Source organism: Monosiga brevicollis, genomic scaffold (genome assembly GCF_000002865.3).
Source record: "Monosiga brevicollis MX1 MONBRscaffold_24 genomic scaffold, whole genome shotgun sequence".
In the NCBI taxonomy this organism is placed as follows: domain Eukaryota; class Choanoflagellata; order Craspedida; family Salpingoecidae; genus Monosiga; species Monosiga brevicollis.
In genome coordinates this window covers 571,585-584,653 of record NW_001865061.1, presented here as the reverse complement: position 1 = coordinate 584,653, position 13,069 = coordinate 571,585, and the positions used below count along the sequence as shown (strand labels likewise).

Here is a 13,069-nt window from a genome sequence, read left to right as displayed (position 1 = left end):
CACCTCGTGCTGTTGACTTTGAGCGGCGGATGCCAGGCCATGCTCATGCCCTTTTGTGTTCAAGCCCTCAGCAAGTGGTCCGTATTCAACCATCCTGTGCCCTCGTTGCTCTTGCATTTAGCGCCCCTCCATCTTGCCCCTGCCTCCCTCATTCCCAGTCTGTCCTTCCTCCTAGGCACCACGGGGACAAGGAGGATTTGCAGTTTGGCGTGTGGGGCTCATCCACGTTTGTGGGTTTGTTAAGCGGCGCACTGTTGGCGCACGTCCTCCGAAGCACGCTCGGCTGGCAGCACATCTTCACGGTGCCGTCCATCATGGCACTGGTACTGAGCCTCTTGGTATTCCGGCTTCTCCGCATGCCGTCGGGCATTCGTGGCGCACAGACACCACCGCTTCCCTCCCACTATCGATCCTCGAGCCCACCTCCCACGGCACCGCCCCATCATCACCACCATCTGCACCACCACCGAGGCTCACCCCGTAGCAGCCACTCTGGCAACAGCCAGGTCGTCCTGTCGCGCAACGAAGGCTACGTTGCCGTGGATCCAGGTTCAGCCTCCAACACAGACACGGAGAGCGATATTGAGACGGAGGTTGTTGTCATGGAGCCCTTGGCCCCGCTGGAGATTAACAACATTGCCGATGTCTTGCGTCTGCCCCACATCCATGAGCTAGCCCTCGCGTACATGTGTCTCAATGCCCTTCGGTTTGTGTCTTGCCTCGAGTCTGATAAAGGGCTTTGTCCCCGTTTGCCACTGGTTTCCCGAGAGGCGATGGCTCACTCATTCATGTTTTGCCAGCTTTGCGCTCCACATGTGGCTCCCCCTGTATTTTGAGCAACAACTGGGCTTTTCTGCTGTCCAAGCAGGTGTGACCGACGAATCCGCACACCCCGTTTTTTTTTTCGTTGTCTTGTGCCTCTCGTGCCGGCATGGCTACGCGTTTGGCCTCACGTGTCTCTGCATCTGCTGCCGTCTTGTCCTGTTTCACACCAGGCTATTTTTCAAGCTTTTACGAGTTTGGAGGCCTCGTCGGTTCGATCGTGCTTGGACACCTCGCCCAAACGTGAGATTCAGCCCTCGCGGTCACGCTCCTTGAAGCTCCCCTTTTGTGTTTGCGTTTTTTTTTTTTTTTTTCGGGTGTTCTTGTCCTCTTGTCTCTGACTCTCCGTGCTCATGCGGATTTGCCATGTGGCGCGCAGAATGTTTCGGGGCCGGCGCGTGTTGGCTTGTCACTTTGCACTGGCGCTGTCAGCTGTGGCAACCCTCTTGCTCTACTTGACACAGCAGTGGATAGTGCTGGCTTGTTTCTTCTTGATCATCATGGGTGGTGGGAGCGGCGGTACCGATGTTATCCTCTCCACGTCAATGGCCATCGACTTGGGGCGGGAAGCGAGTATGTTTAACGATGAGTCCTCGCCCTAAGGCTTGGTTGTGTTGATGGTGTCGTGGTCATTTCTTCAGCACGCCAGCCAACGCATCCCATCCACGTGCAATGTTCCCTCGACTGACGGCTTGATTTTGTGTTTTAGATTGCATTACGCTTGTGGCAGGCTACATTGGGGGCATGGGCGCGCTTGGCGCCATGTTACAGGCGCCCGTTGTCTCGCTTTGTCTGTATTTGGGCGGCAAGTCGGGCGTGCTGTGGGCCATGATTTTGCTCACGGTTGCTGCAAGTGCCTCGGTCTCGCGGGCGCGAGCCTTGGACACCAAGCGCAGTCTCAGCGTAAGTGTTTCGCGGTGCTCAGACATGGCACAGTTGCGCACAATTCACTCTTTGTGCCCGCTTGTGACCTGTGCCCTAGGTGTCGCAATTGTCTGCCAAGGCTGCGCAGTAGAAGCACGCAAGCCCTCAACGAAACGAGTCTTGAGGCACCCTTTTCCCACATGAAAAATAATCGAGTCTTTGCCAATGCATTTGTATGGTTCGATGTAAAGTTTGGCGGGCAAACCGGCCCACAGCCGCACTTTTCTTTGCATGTACGCCCAGTGAGGCAAAGGAATGTATGGATGTATGTGCATCAAGCAGTCCAGCACCTTGAGAACAACTTCCAAGGTGAAAAGGATGACAGGATGACACTCGAGACAGAGGTGGCAGGTTGATCAAAGGCAGGGGAATCAGATGGAAAAAGAGGTCAAAGATCAAAGATCCATTGGTGAACCATGTCAACTGGTCGTTTTACCAGAAAAACGCCCAAGAAACGAAAACAAGTTCTGTGCACTTATTTCAGTTTCTTCTTGGGGCGGAGAGAGGTGGTGTGACCGCACTTTTTCTTGCGGCAGTTGGTGGCGCGCAGGTGGAGGCGAGCGTAGCACCTAAGGGATTGATGGCAAAAACACACACACGGGTACAAACCAATCGGTGAGATGGAGCAGGTCCAAACGTTGAAAAGAGAGAGAGAGAGAGAGAGAGAGAGAGAGAGAGAGAGAGAGAGAGAGAGAGAGAGAGAGAGAGAGAGAGAGAGAGAGAGAGAGAGAGAGAGAGAGAGAGAGAGAGAAGAAGAAGAAGAAAACCCCCAACGAGGTCTCGGTTGAGCGAGGACGGATAGCACCGCGTTCGTGCGGGCTACCTCAGTCCAAAGCACCACGCTGATCAGATAAAAAAAAAAAGAGAGGGCGGAACGACGGGGCTACGCACTTGCGGCAGACCATCTTGTCGCAGTTGTACTTCTGGGCCAGGAGCTTGAGGTTGGGCTCGATGACACCACCACGGAGACGGAGAACCAGGTGGAGGGTGGACTCCTTCTGAATGTTGTAGTCGCTCAAGGTGCGGCCATCCTCAAGCTGCTTGCCAGCGAAGATGAGACGCTGTTGATCCGGGGGGATGCCCTCCTTGTCCTGGATCTTGGCCTTGACGTTTTCAATCGAGTCCGAGGGCTCGACCTCAAGGGTGATGGTCTTGCCCGTCAGGGTCTTGACGAAAATCTGCATGGCTCTGTAAAGGTTTGACCAAACGTCGGCACAAGATCGCGGGGAGCAGAGGCAAGCGCAAGACGACAAGATACCCAAAGGTCAGTTGAACGGAGCTGATCAAGATGGCTGGTTGAGCGTGAGGAAGAACAATGACGGAACGGCAGAGACATTGACAATAATAAATGCACGCTCATCAAGTCGGGGCTGCTGGAGTCGCTGCTGTGGTGCCAGGTGCAAAGCAAGGACGCATGGCACGGGGCAGCGGCGCTGCCGGCTGGTTGACCGAGCCCATGCGCCCCATCACAAGACCGCCACACACGGCTGTGCCTGCCCCAGCACCACGAGCATCGATACCAGCGGCACACCACTCTTGAATCCCATTATGTGTATACACACATATACACACACAAGAACAAGCACACGCGGCTTCAGTGGTCACTGAACCGGTACCCGCCACCGCGCTGCCATTTGAACCAGCGCAGACGAACAGAGAGAGAGAGAGAGAGAGCGAGAGAGAGGCGCTCGCCGCGTGTGTGTGTTGTTCACTTGCCTGGTTTATGGAAAAGGCATGACCATGAAGTTTGAATTGGTTTAAGGTGGTTTTTGCCCCGTCGTGGCATTCAGACTCGAGGATCGGTTTTGTATTGTTTCATCCAAGTTTTTCTCTCTTAAATCATTCACACTTGCACACGGAAGTTGAACGTTGCAAAGAAAGCATGACAATAAAGTTATCGTGACTGACTTCGCTAATACCAGTGATTTTGGTTATGGCGACTGCATTCGACTACTAGAATCTCGTTGCCAAGCAGTTGGGCTCTCCGTCTCTTTCCGTTCAACTCTCTGCTTCAACATCAGTCCTCATCCCCTCTCTCTGTTTGGCTAAAGAATTCCCCTTCAAAAACGGCCCTTGATTGTGCATCGCATCCCTCTCTCTCTGAAAATTTCCTTCCCAACCTCTCTCCCTCTTTCTCCTTCTAGCTCTGGTACGGATTGCAGCCCTCCTCGTTGAGGAAACGGCAGCCGGTGTAGCAGTGTGTGTGTGTGGGGGGCATGATCATGGCAGGGGTGCTGGATCCCGGGCGCTCCTTGCCCACCACCACCCTGCCTGCCTTCCCTGTGGATCTCTGTCATTCTACACCTCCTTTCCATAACCACTGAGTCGTGTCGCCTCGTTGAGACGCACGTGTGCCCTGCATCATCTTCTCCCGTCGATGGCAGTCGCGCGCTCGCTATCGCCGTCCTTCTAGTGTCCTTGCGTTGTTGCACGCTTTGTGTTGGATCCCCTCTCCCGTTGTTCCAAACCCTCGCGCCCTGCTTCTTCAGCCAACAAGTCCTGGCCCAACCCAACGCGCCTTTCATCCACGCGATGGTGTCACACACCCCCCAACCAAGTTGGCTCAGACCCTTTCCGTCATTCTTGTCCTCCCTCACTCCCCCTTGCCCTTCCACCCCCACCATGCTCATGCATGCACCCAGTGTCTCTTCCAAGTCAATGTCCCTTGCTCTGCTTGCTTCACGTACAGCGACCCACCCACACTTTCTCCCGCTCACCCCAACCTCGTCTTGGCTCGTCAGCTCGGCCGTCGTTACCAACCACTGTCTTCTCACTCACAAAACCCGTTCCGTGGATGTCGTTTGTAGATACCTACCACCACCACCACCACCACCACCACCACCACCCTTCCGTTCACATCAAGGTTCGTGTCAGGCGTGTTGCTGGCATTTTTTATACTCTTCGAATTTATTCCAACGCCTCATGCTGGTGAGCACCCCCCTCACACCCTTTGTGCACTGCAACTCTTGACGCAGCATGCGCTTTTTGGCTGGTATCTTTGCCAACCCGGCCGCCGTCATGGGCATTGTCACCTCGTGCATGAGCGCCGTTCGTCTCTGCCCCGCCGTCCCCTCTGTGGCAGTGATTCAGCTTGACACGGCTTTTGGAAATGACCACTTTGCTCGCTCACTTCTGACCTGAATCGCTATATTGCCGAACAATGGCGTAGAGCGTGCGCACCACGACCATCATGGCCAATCCTCCCGCTAAGAAGGACCAACCCCGGCCCATCGTCGTCTCTGGTACGATCAGGCTGGCCTCGGTATGCGCCAGCACACCACCTCATTTTTGCATGGGGCGCCCCCATCAATAGGCCCTTCGGGTGCTGGCAAGAGCACCTTCCTTAAGCGTCTATTTAAGGAATTTCCCGAGTTGGTTCATGATTCCCTCAAAGCACCTCCTTGTCCTGGCCCTGGTTGCTCCTGGGCAAAGCCAGCTCATGATGTTCTCGTGGATGAACCCAATAGCGTGTTCGCTCTTAGCGTCTCCCACACCACGCGCAAGCCTCGCACTGGCGAGCAGGACGGTGTCGGTACGTCCCCTTTCCCAGTGCGTCCTTTTTCTCCGTGTTCAACACCACGATCACGGATCCACCCTCAATTGTACTGCCTCGATGTCCATGAATGCAGACTACCACTTTACGGAGCGGGAGGTGATGGAGCAAATGATTGCCTCGGACGAGTTTGTGGAGCATGCTCAGTTTGGCGGCAACCTCTATGGCACCAGCAAGCGCGCCATCTCGGTATGTCATGTTTTTTTTTTTTCCCTCTCAAATCAACCCTCCTCGCCCCATGTACGATTCTTACATCCTTTCGCACGCTAATGCGATCCTCTTTCTCCCCGCCGTCTCGCCGTTCCCTCCCCCCTCCATGTTCAGGATGTGGCGGCTCAGAACCGTATTTGCATTTTGGATATTGAACGTCAGGGCTGCGAAAACGTCCGCAACCTGGACATGCAACCCCTCTTTGTGTTTGTGCAGCCACCCAGCGTGGAGGTTCTGGAACAGCGTCTCCGCAGCCGTAACACGGAAACCGAGGAAAGCCTGCAAAAGCGTCTGGCCGAAGCCGAATCCGCCATGGTTTACGGTCAGTTGCTTCGTCACGCCCGGTTGCTTCTCTCGTGCCAAGGCGCTATGCTGGTTTCTCATGCCTTGATGTGCACGCACTTGTCCTTGTCGTCCAGGAGCTACGCCTGGCAAGTTTGATCACGTCATTGTCAACGACGACCTCGATGCCGCCTACGAAAAGTTCAAGGCTTGTTTGATGCCTGACATTGAGCACGCCAAGAAAATGCAGGCCGCGGCGTAAACAGCCCTAATTTGGACCAGCCCCGTCAGTGCCTTTTGGATTGACAAGACCGACTGTTTTAAACAAGAAGATACTTACGCACGAGGAATGACACGAAAGGGTTCAGCGTGTGTTCCTCGATTGTTTTTTTTATGTTGCTACAAGCCGACCCAATCAATGAATGATATCACTCGACTGTGCGTCTCACGACCTGCTGATCAGAACCCCAAGCAGGACAGGGGCAGCCCAGAAAAGGCAGAGGAAAAGAAAGAAAAGAAAGAAAAGAATAAAAATATTGTGTGTCGATTGTTGTTTCTGGGTCAGATTTGCCAAGCAGACACCTTGGGCCTTGTGTGTGTGTGTTTTGATCATGAGCATGGGCGCGCCTTATCAAGTTGACCGAAGACTGGGCTGGTAAGTTGGGTTGCTCACACACACCAGGATGCGACATAACAAACACGGACACACAAAGACAGGCAACAAACACGCAGCTAAAGATGGGTCATGGAGACAAGCAACAAGAAGAAAAAAAAATAATAAAAATGTCGCGCGGCGGTTTGGTCCAAGGACGTCGCACTGCATTTTGAAATTAGCTTAGGGGGAGGCGGGGCAATGTTGTTTTGGGTTTAGGGGCGAAGTTGGACGTGGTTGTCCACAAAGGCCGGGGGTGGGGCGGCGTAGTTGAGAACCTTGAGCGAGTAGCCGTACTCGTTCAGCTCGCGCTCATAGTCGTCAATCACGCCTTGGCAAACCTCAGACTCCATGTCAATCAGGTCATACCACTGAGGGATCCAGTGGTAAACAAGGCGGTCGTTGACGCGCACCTGAAGGCGGTTGCCACCGTAAAATTCGAGCAATTTGCGACCGGTCCGGGCAGATCCGCCAAGCTGGGGTGCGGGATCGACGGCCACTTCTGGCTCCCAGATATCGTCGTCCAGGCGTTCGGTGGTCAAGTTGAGGCCAAGCAGGCGGCGACGACGGGCGCCGTTGTTGGACGCGCCGTCATCCATCTCGTGAAGAGCGTGGAGTTCAAGGGGCATGGTTTCGTCGGGGCGTGCCGCCTTTTGGTATTCAATGTCCACGACATCTTCTTCGAGGCCCATGAAGCGATAGAGAGCGTTGACCCAGGCCTTGGCGAGTAGGCGCGAGTCTTGCAGCATGGGGGCCCCGGCCAACATGCGTTCATACTGGAAGACGCGGGCCTCACGCAGGTGGGGAATGTCCTCGCGGACCCAGCGATAGATGGCGAGCCAGTGTTCAATCCAGGGGCGACCACAGTGGCCACGAGCCTCGTCGTACTTGCGGTTGCGGAACCATTCGTAGTGGGAAGCGGCGAGCGGGTGGCGCATGATAACAAGGAATCGTGACTTGTCCGGCGTGAACATGGTTTGCAGGTAGCGAGTCATGATGGTGTGGCGCGGTGACTTTTCCACCAGCACTGGGCGCGACAGGTTCCAGTACCGGCCCCAGGCGTCGAAAACAGCGCGTCGGTTTCGGTCCGTCAAGCTGCTGTCAGTCTCAATCAAGTGACCGGCAGGGTGGTAGGCATACTTCATGGCGCCTCCCAGCACGTGTTCGGTCTTGTAAACCTGTGGTAAGGGGTGAGCAAAAGGAGAGGTGAGGGGAGCGGCAGCGGGTCAATGGTGTATGTGGGCAAATCTGCACGCGTGAAAAAAACAAAAAAAAAAAAAAAGAAAAGCAGCAAAGGCAATGCTTCATGTATGCCTCAGATGATGATGACCAAAGCAAGCAATGCGCGCAACCCCCTTCTTCCATGCCTCAGAAACTGATCAACCACAAAAAAGGAAACTCAAAAACAACCACCGACAGCAATCGCTACGTACACCACGCTGAATGTGAGCGCCTTCATCTTCAGGGGCGCCGCTGTCTAAATGAATGGTGCGCACGCAGGCATGGCCGCCAACCAGAGGTGAGGAGAAAAAGCACATGGTCGTGGGTCGCGGATGGTGGGGAAAACGCACTGCGAATGCAAGATGAGCGTGGGTGGGTGCACAGGATCAACGTGGTCAATGTAGTTCCGCTATTCATGGTAGAGCACAGTAGAGCAGAAGAAAGACGGCATGGTGAGGCGCGTGCCACGGAGAAAAGAGGGAGAGAGAGGATGGAGATGGAGATGGAGGTGAAGAAGGAGAGATAGAGAGAGGGAAAGAAGGAGAGAGAGAGACAAGAGACAAGAGGGGCCGGGCCTTGCGCGCGCGAGGCGGGGCATGAATAGCACCGCATTGCAAAGCTTCAAGCACCACAGAGCCAAAAAAAACAAAAAAAAAACCGAGAGCAGACCTGTGATGAGCACCGCTGAGGAAGAAGAAGCTGTGTTCATCCATGTCCTGTGGCAGGGTCGGGGAGAGCTCTTGTGCGTGCCCCAGCGCGATCAACGCCACAGCCAGGGCAGGTACCACGATCCAGCGCATGTTCGCTGGTCCCCACACAGGTCACACAATCCGTTGCCACCCTATTCCAGCAACACAGTTAGTCCAATGCTCTACACACCAACAGCCCGCCACCGCCGTATTTTTCTTTCTGAGACGAGGTGCCGCTGCCGTTGTCCCGCGTGCACGCCATTGAACGAGAGAGATGACGGCCTGAATACCTCTCTCACTCGTCGACAAAAAAGATAAAAAAACTTCAGAGAGAGAGAGAGATTCAGAGAGAGAGAGAGAGAGAATTAGAGAGAGATTCAGAGAGAGGGGAGTTAGAGAGAGAAATTTAGAGAGAGAGAGAGATTTCGAGAGATTTCGAGAGATTTCGAGAGATTTCGAGAGATTTCGAGAGATTTAGAGAGAGAGCTTGAGAGAGAGAGAGAGAGAGCTTGAGAGAGAGAGAGAGAGAGAGAGAGAGAGAGAGGGAGAGAGATTTAGAGAGAAAAGAAAAAGACTTGGTGAAAAGCCAACCACGCAATCATTCGAAAAAAAAAAAAAAGGGCAAGACAGAGTCTGAAAAAGTTTCAAGGCGAGTTTGTGAAGTGAGAGCGCTTGGCAGAGCTTGAGAGAGTGAGCCCTTGAAGAGAGAGAGGGAGAGAGAGACAGCAGGAGACATACAGAAAGAGGGAGAGCCAAAGACACACAGACAGTGAGAGACACAGAGATGACAACGACATCACGAGCCGTAAACACCCCTAAGTAATTTAAAAAAAAAAAGAAAAAAACCATCCCAAGGCATTGGTGGCAAGTAGAGAGCAAGAGATGCAGTTGACTCAGGGCGAGATACGCGGCAATAATCATAAGAATGAGAGTCACATCAACAACCCTCCCACACACACACACACCTCACCTCGTGACTTTAGACGAAACGCGTGCATACATGAGGAAAATGTGGCGTGTGGTGTAACAAGCTACCCCTGGCGGCGGTTGATCGTCAGACTTTGGCTCTGGCCACCAAGATGTACATTTCTGATCAATTTGTCTCACTCTGGCGCTCAAGACGCAACGCTGGCAGAGGTGTCACGCATGGCGCGAAGTAAGGCCGCCACCTCGCGCTCCACGACATCAGCTTCGCGTGCAAGAAGCTGAAGGCGTGCATGAGTGGCCTGCTCGACCAGCAGTCCGTGTTGGTCGCGCAGATGAGGTTGCTGAAGCCACTGCTGCCAGTCGGCGACCGCCGCACGTACTGCTTGTCCCTGCCGCACAATCCCATGGCCAAACGAATGGATGAGTGCCGGCCCCAAACAAAAGTAAAAAAGTCAAGGTCGAACAACTGCCTTTCACCACCTTGACCATCGATCCATCTCCCTCCTATCCTGCCCTGTGTGTGTGTGTGTGTGTGTGTGTGTGTGTGTGTGCCAGCCTGACTCTTCACAACATAAACCCCTTTGGCCTTGGCCGACTCGTTTTGGGAGTTGCGCTACCTGCTCGGCCAGCGACGTGTGCAAGCGCGAATTGCGTTGTTGCGCCTCATGGTGCCTCTCCAGTAACTGCTCCAGACCCACGCGCACATCCTCGTACGATGCCAATTCCTTATTCGGCCCGACAACCTATTGGCACCGGGTAGCAGACCCCAACACGCCAGTGTCACGCCCTGTCAATGGTACGAACCAAAAGCAATTGCACGGCTCGAGGTACAGAGCCAGATGCGACGGGAGTTGGACACCTGGGCCAACCCAACAGATGGAACAGAAGGGCCAATAGGCAGAGAAACAGGAAGAGAGACAGGAAGAGAGACAGGAAGAGAGACAGGAAGAGACAGGCAGAGAGACAAACAGAGAGGCAGAGAGGCAGACAGAGAGACAAACGAGCACTTGGTCATCTTGAAAATTAATTTGAAACAACAAGTGACAGCAGAAACTCACGGCTTTGGCAAGGTCCAACATGGCCGTGTCATGGCTCGCAATCACCTCCAGGGGCCGCTGATGGCGGGTCCCGGCGTCCTCCAGGTCTGTGCACCACACGTCATGCGCCAATGTCAGGTCCAAGCATTTCGCATTCCGCCAACCCTCGCGTCGAGGTCAGCACCGTAACCGCAATCAAGAGGTGAGGCAGCCGTTGCATGAGCACAGACCTCGTAGCATGTTTGTGCAAGTGTCAGCCAGTTCTGTATGAAGCCGGGCGGTGGCTTGCCAGCACCCATACAGCTGCTCCTCCGTCTCGCGGATCCAGCTGCATGTTGCAAGAGCCAACACAACAACCAATCAGCCAGAGCCAGATCCTGCGGCACATTGCCCCACCATGGTTTCTATGGTGGAAAGAAACAGTGTGCAGCCACATGATCACAACTGACTCGAGAAAAGCTCGGCGCCGATGCTGGCGTGCGCGTTGCTGTGTAAGGTGCTCGACGACATGGCGCTGTGCCGTCAGTACCCGCTCCTGATGAAACACCCGCGTTGAGCAGGTGGTGAGAGGGTCGGAGGCCTTGGGGGTGGTGCCTGAGCAGAACGGCGGGCTCGCATTCGGCAAGCCCCGGAGCTGGAGGGCGAGTTGCGTCCGTACCCACCTGCTGCGACTTGATGGCCTGGTAGTTGCCACCGATATACGTGCTCACAATGGCATCGCTTGCTCGCTGCGCCATGTCCTGAAGCGTAACCCTATACCAAAGCGTCCATTTGATGTTGAGCCCAGTTGGCCTTTGCCATGTTCATGCTCAGCAGCGACGGCACTGAAACCGACCTGATTTCGTGCAGCTCTTCATCAAGGCGAGCCGCCGTGGCTTCACGCTCGCTGGCTTGTCGCCTGGGTGACCGAGGATCCGGATGAGGACATGGGCAAGAACGACAGCCAAGAACCCGAGGCTGGGCAAGAAAGGGGAGGGAGAAGCGGGGTTAAAGCCCTCCCTCCGCTGGCAACAGCCACCAATGTGGGGCGAGTGGGGGTGGTCAAGACCCGGGCAAATCTCTCTCTGTCTCTCTTTCTCTCTCTCACCTGGCGGCGTCCAGCTGCTGGGGACCCAGGGGGAGAGCATGAAGCGCTGGCAAGAGTTGCTGAGCACATCGCTGCTCGGCCTCAAGGGCAGCACAAGCCTGTTCGAGGCGTAAGCGATACAATGTGGTCCGAGCGTCGGCCTGTCGCAGTCGAGTCACCTCCTGTGCCATGGCCGGCTCCCCCGCCTGCTGCAGATCCACCAGCTCTGGCCGGGCATACTGCTCCAAATCCACCCCCTCAAACGCCCTCCGACAATACTCCCCCAACCGCTGCGTCACCCCCACCTCCTGCCCCGCCTGTACCTCCCACACCCCCGCCGCCAACAGCTCCGGCCCCACCATCTTCCCGCGCGCGCCTCTGTGTGTGTGTGTGTGTGTGTGTGTGTGTGTGTGTGTGTGTGTGTGTGTGTGTGTGTGTGTGTGAAATGATCTCTCTGATCTCTCTCTCTCTCTGTGTCATCCACACCTCTGTCTCTCGGTCACGGTTAGTCAAATTCTCTTGTTTTACTACTCGTTTTCCGTGTGTCTTTGTTTCAGTCCCATCTTAGGCTCTGTTTCTGGTTAACAAATTTAACTCTTCTCTGACTCTCATCTCTTCTCTCGAAAAATTTGTAGAAAACTTAAAGTGATAAACCCCCTTGGCTTTTAACTTCTATCGGGCCGCAGTGCTCTTTTAACTTCCAAGATGTGTAGTTGAGATAGGATGTTTGCATGCAAGCAAACTATCAGGTTGGGCGATGGGCGGCGAGGACCCGCATTGAGATCATCTCGCCGCCAACCCCCTCTCGCTCGTCCATGACCGCGACAGGTTGTCCATCGAGTACAGCAAAACGACAACTGTCCGTTGGACACGGCCTTTCCACCAGACCGCGTCATTTGGAAACGCTCTCTTTTGTTCTTTTTGCCTCTATTTTTTTTTTTTTTTTTGCAACGGCTGGCTCACCGCCCCCCTTTCTCTCTCTCTCTCTGTGTCTCTCTGTCTCTCTGTCCCTCTCCAACGACGACACGTTGCGAGAGTGTGTCAGTCTGTTGGACTGTGTTGGTCTGTGTTGGTCGGGTTGATCTGTGGGGCTGTCTGTGTGATTCACCGGATATACCATCCTGCATCCGGCGGCACAGCCTTCTGGCTAATTTCAGGCTTGCTGGCACACTGCTGCTTGGTTGCGACTTTGCAAGAGCAGCCGTTTCCGAGCAAAAGCTCTGCCCCGGTAAAAACAAAAAGATAGACGACTCAACAACCAAAGCACCTTGGCCATCATCCTCTCGGCCGCCGGGGGTGCGGCAATGTGGTACGAGAAGCCTGTCCTTGGTTTCTGTGCTTGTTTTCCCTTGGCTGTGCTAGCTCATCCGCGCTCTGCGGAACAACCTGCCCTTTGCTCGGCCCCCGCCAAATTTACGCGACGCCAGGCATAAGATCCGAAAGCAGCACCTGACGCTCAGAATCCCAGGCCACAAACTTGTTCTGCTCCTGTAGTCCCTTTCTGTCCTCAAGTTGGCCAGTTTAGCTGGGGTTCCGCGCACCCCAAACAATCAGCGCGAGCGCATGGCCCGCTCTACCATGGCCATGGCGCGGCAGAGCCCCAGATGGCTCGCCGTGCACGACCAAACACCACACTTTGTGCTACTGCTAGTACTGCTCGCCACCATCGTGCCCTGGCCCACCAGC

At 54.7% G+C, this 13,069-nt stretch overlaps 3 protein-coding genes across 3 annotated transcripts; 2 read left to right on the top strand and 1 right to left on the bottom strand.

The window, feature by feature from the left end:
• Positions 1 to 314: 314 nt before the first annotated feature.
• Positions 315 to 1,837, top strand: MONBRDRAFT_28227 (uncharacterized protein; the record flags this gene model as incomplete). The annotated part of the gene is made up of 4 exons (XM_001748658.1): positions 315 to 706; positions 1,202 to 1,395; positions 1,532 to 1,725; positions 1,805 to 1,837. The coding sequence occupies 4 exons, from the start codon at positions 315 to 317 to the stop codon at positions 1,835 to 1,837; spliced, it is 813 nt and encodes a 270-aa protein (XP_001748710.1).
• Positions 1,838 to 4,517: 2,680 nt separating this feature from the next.
• MONBRDRAFT_33796 (uncharacterized protein) lies at positions 4,518 to 6,218 on the top strand. The gene is made up of 8 exons (XM_001748657.1): positions 4,518 to 4,609; positions 4,722 to 4,794; positions 4,916 to 4,988; positions 5,060 to 5,117; positions 5,214 to 5,278; positions 5,376 to 5,488; positions 5,624 to 5,831; positions 5,929 to 6,218. The coding sequence occupies exons 2-8, from the start codon at positions 4,723 to 4,725 to the stop codon at positions 6,051 to 6,053; spliced, it is 714 nt and encodes a 237-aa protein (XP_001748709.1). The 5' UTR covers positions 4,518 to 4,609; position 4,722; the 3' UTR covers positions 6,054 to 6,218.
• Positions 6,219 to 6,348: 130 nt separating this feature from the next.
• Positions 6,349 to 11,745, bottom strand: MONBRDRAFT_38404 (uncharacterized protein; the record flags this gene model as incomplete). The annotated part of the gene is made up of 5 exons (XM_001748590.1): positions 6,349 to 7,621; positions 9,898 to 10,023; positions 10,339 to 10,424; positions 11,153 to 11,274; positions 11,405 to 11,745. The coding sequence occupies 5 exons, from the start codon at positions 11,743 to 11,745 to the stop codon at positions 6,659 to 6,661; spliced, it is 1,638 nt and encodes a 545-aa protein (XP_001748642.1). The 3' UTR covers positions 6,349 to 6,658.
• Positions 11,746 to 13,069: the final 1,324 nt, after the last annotated feature.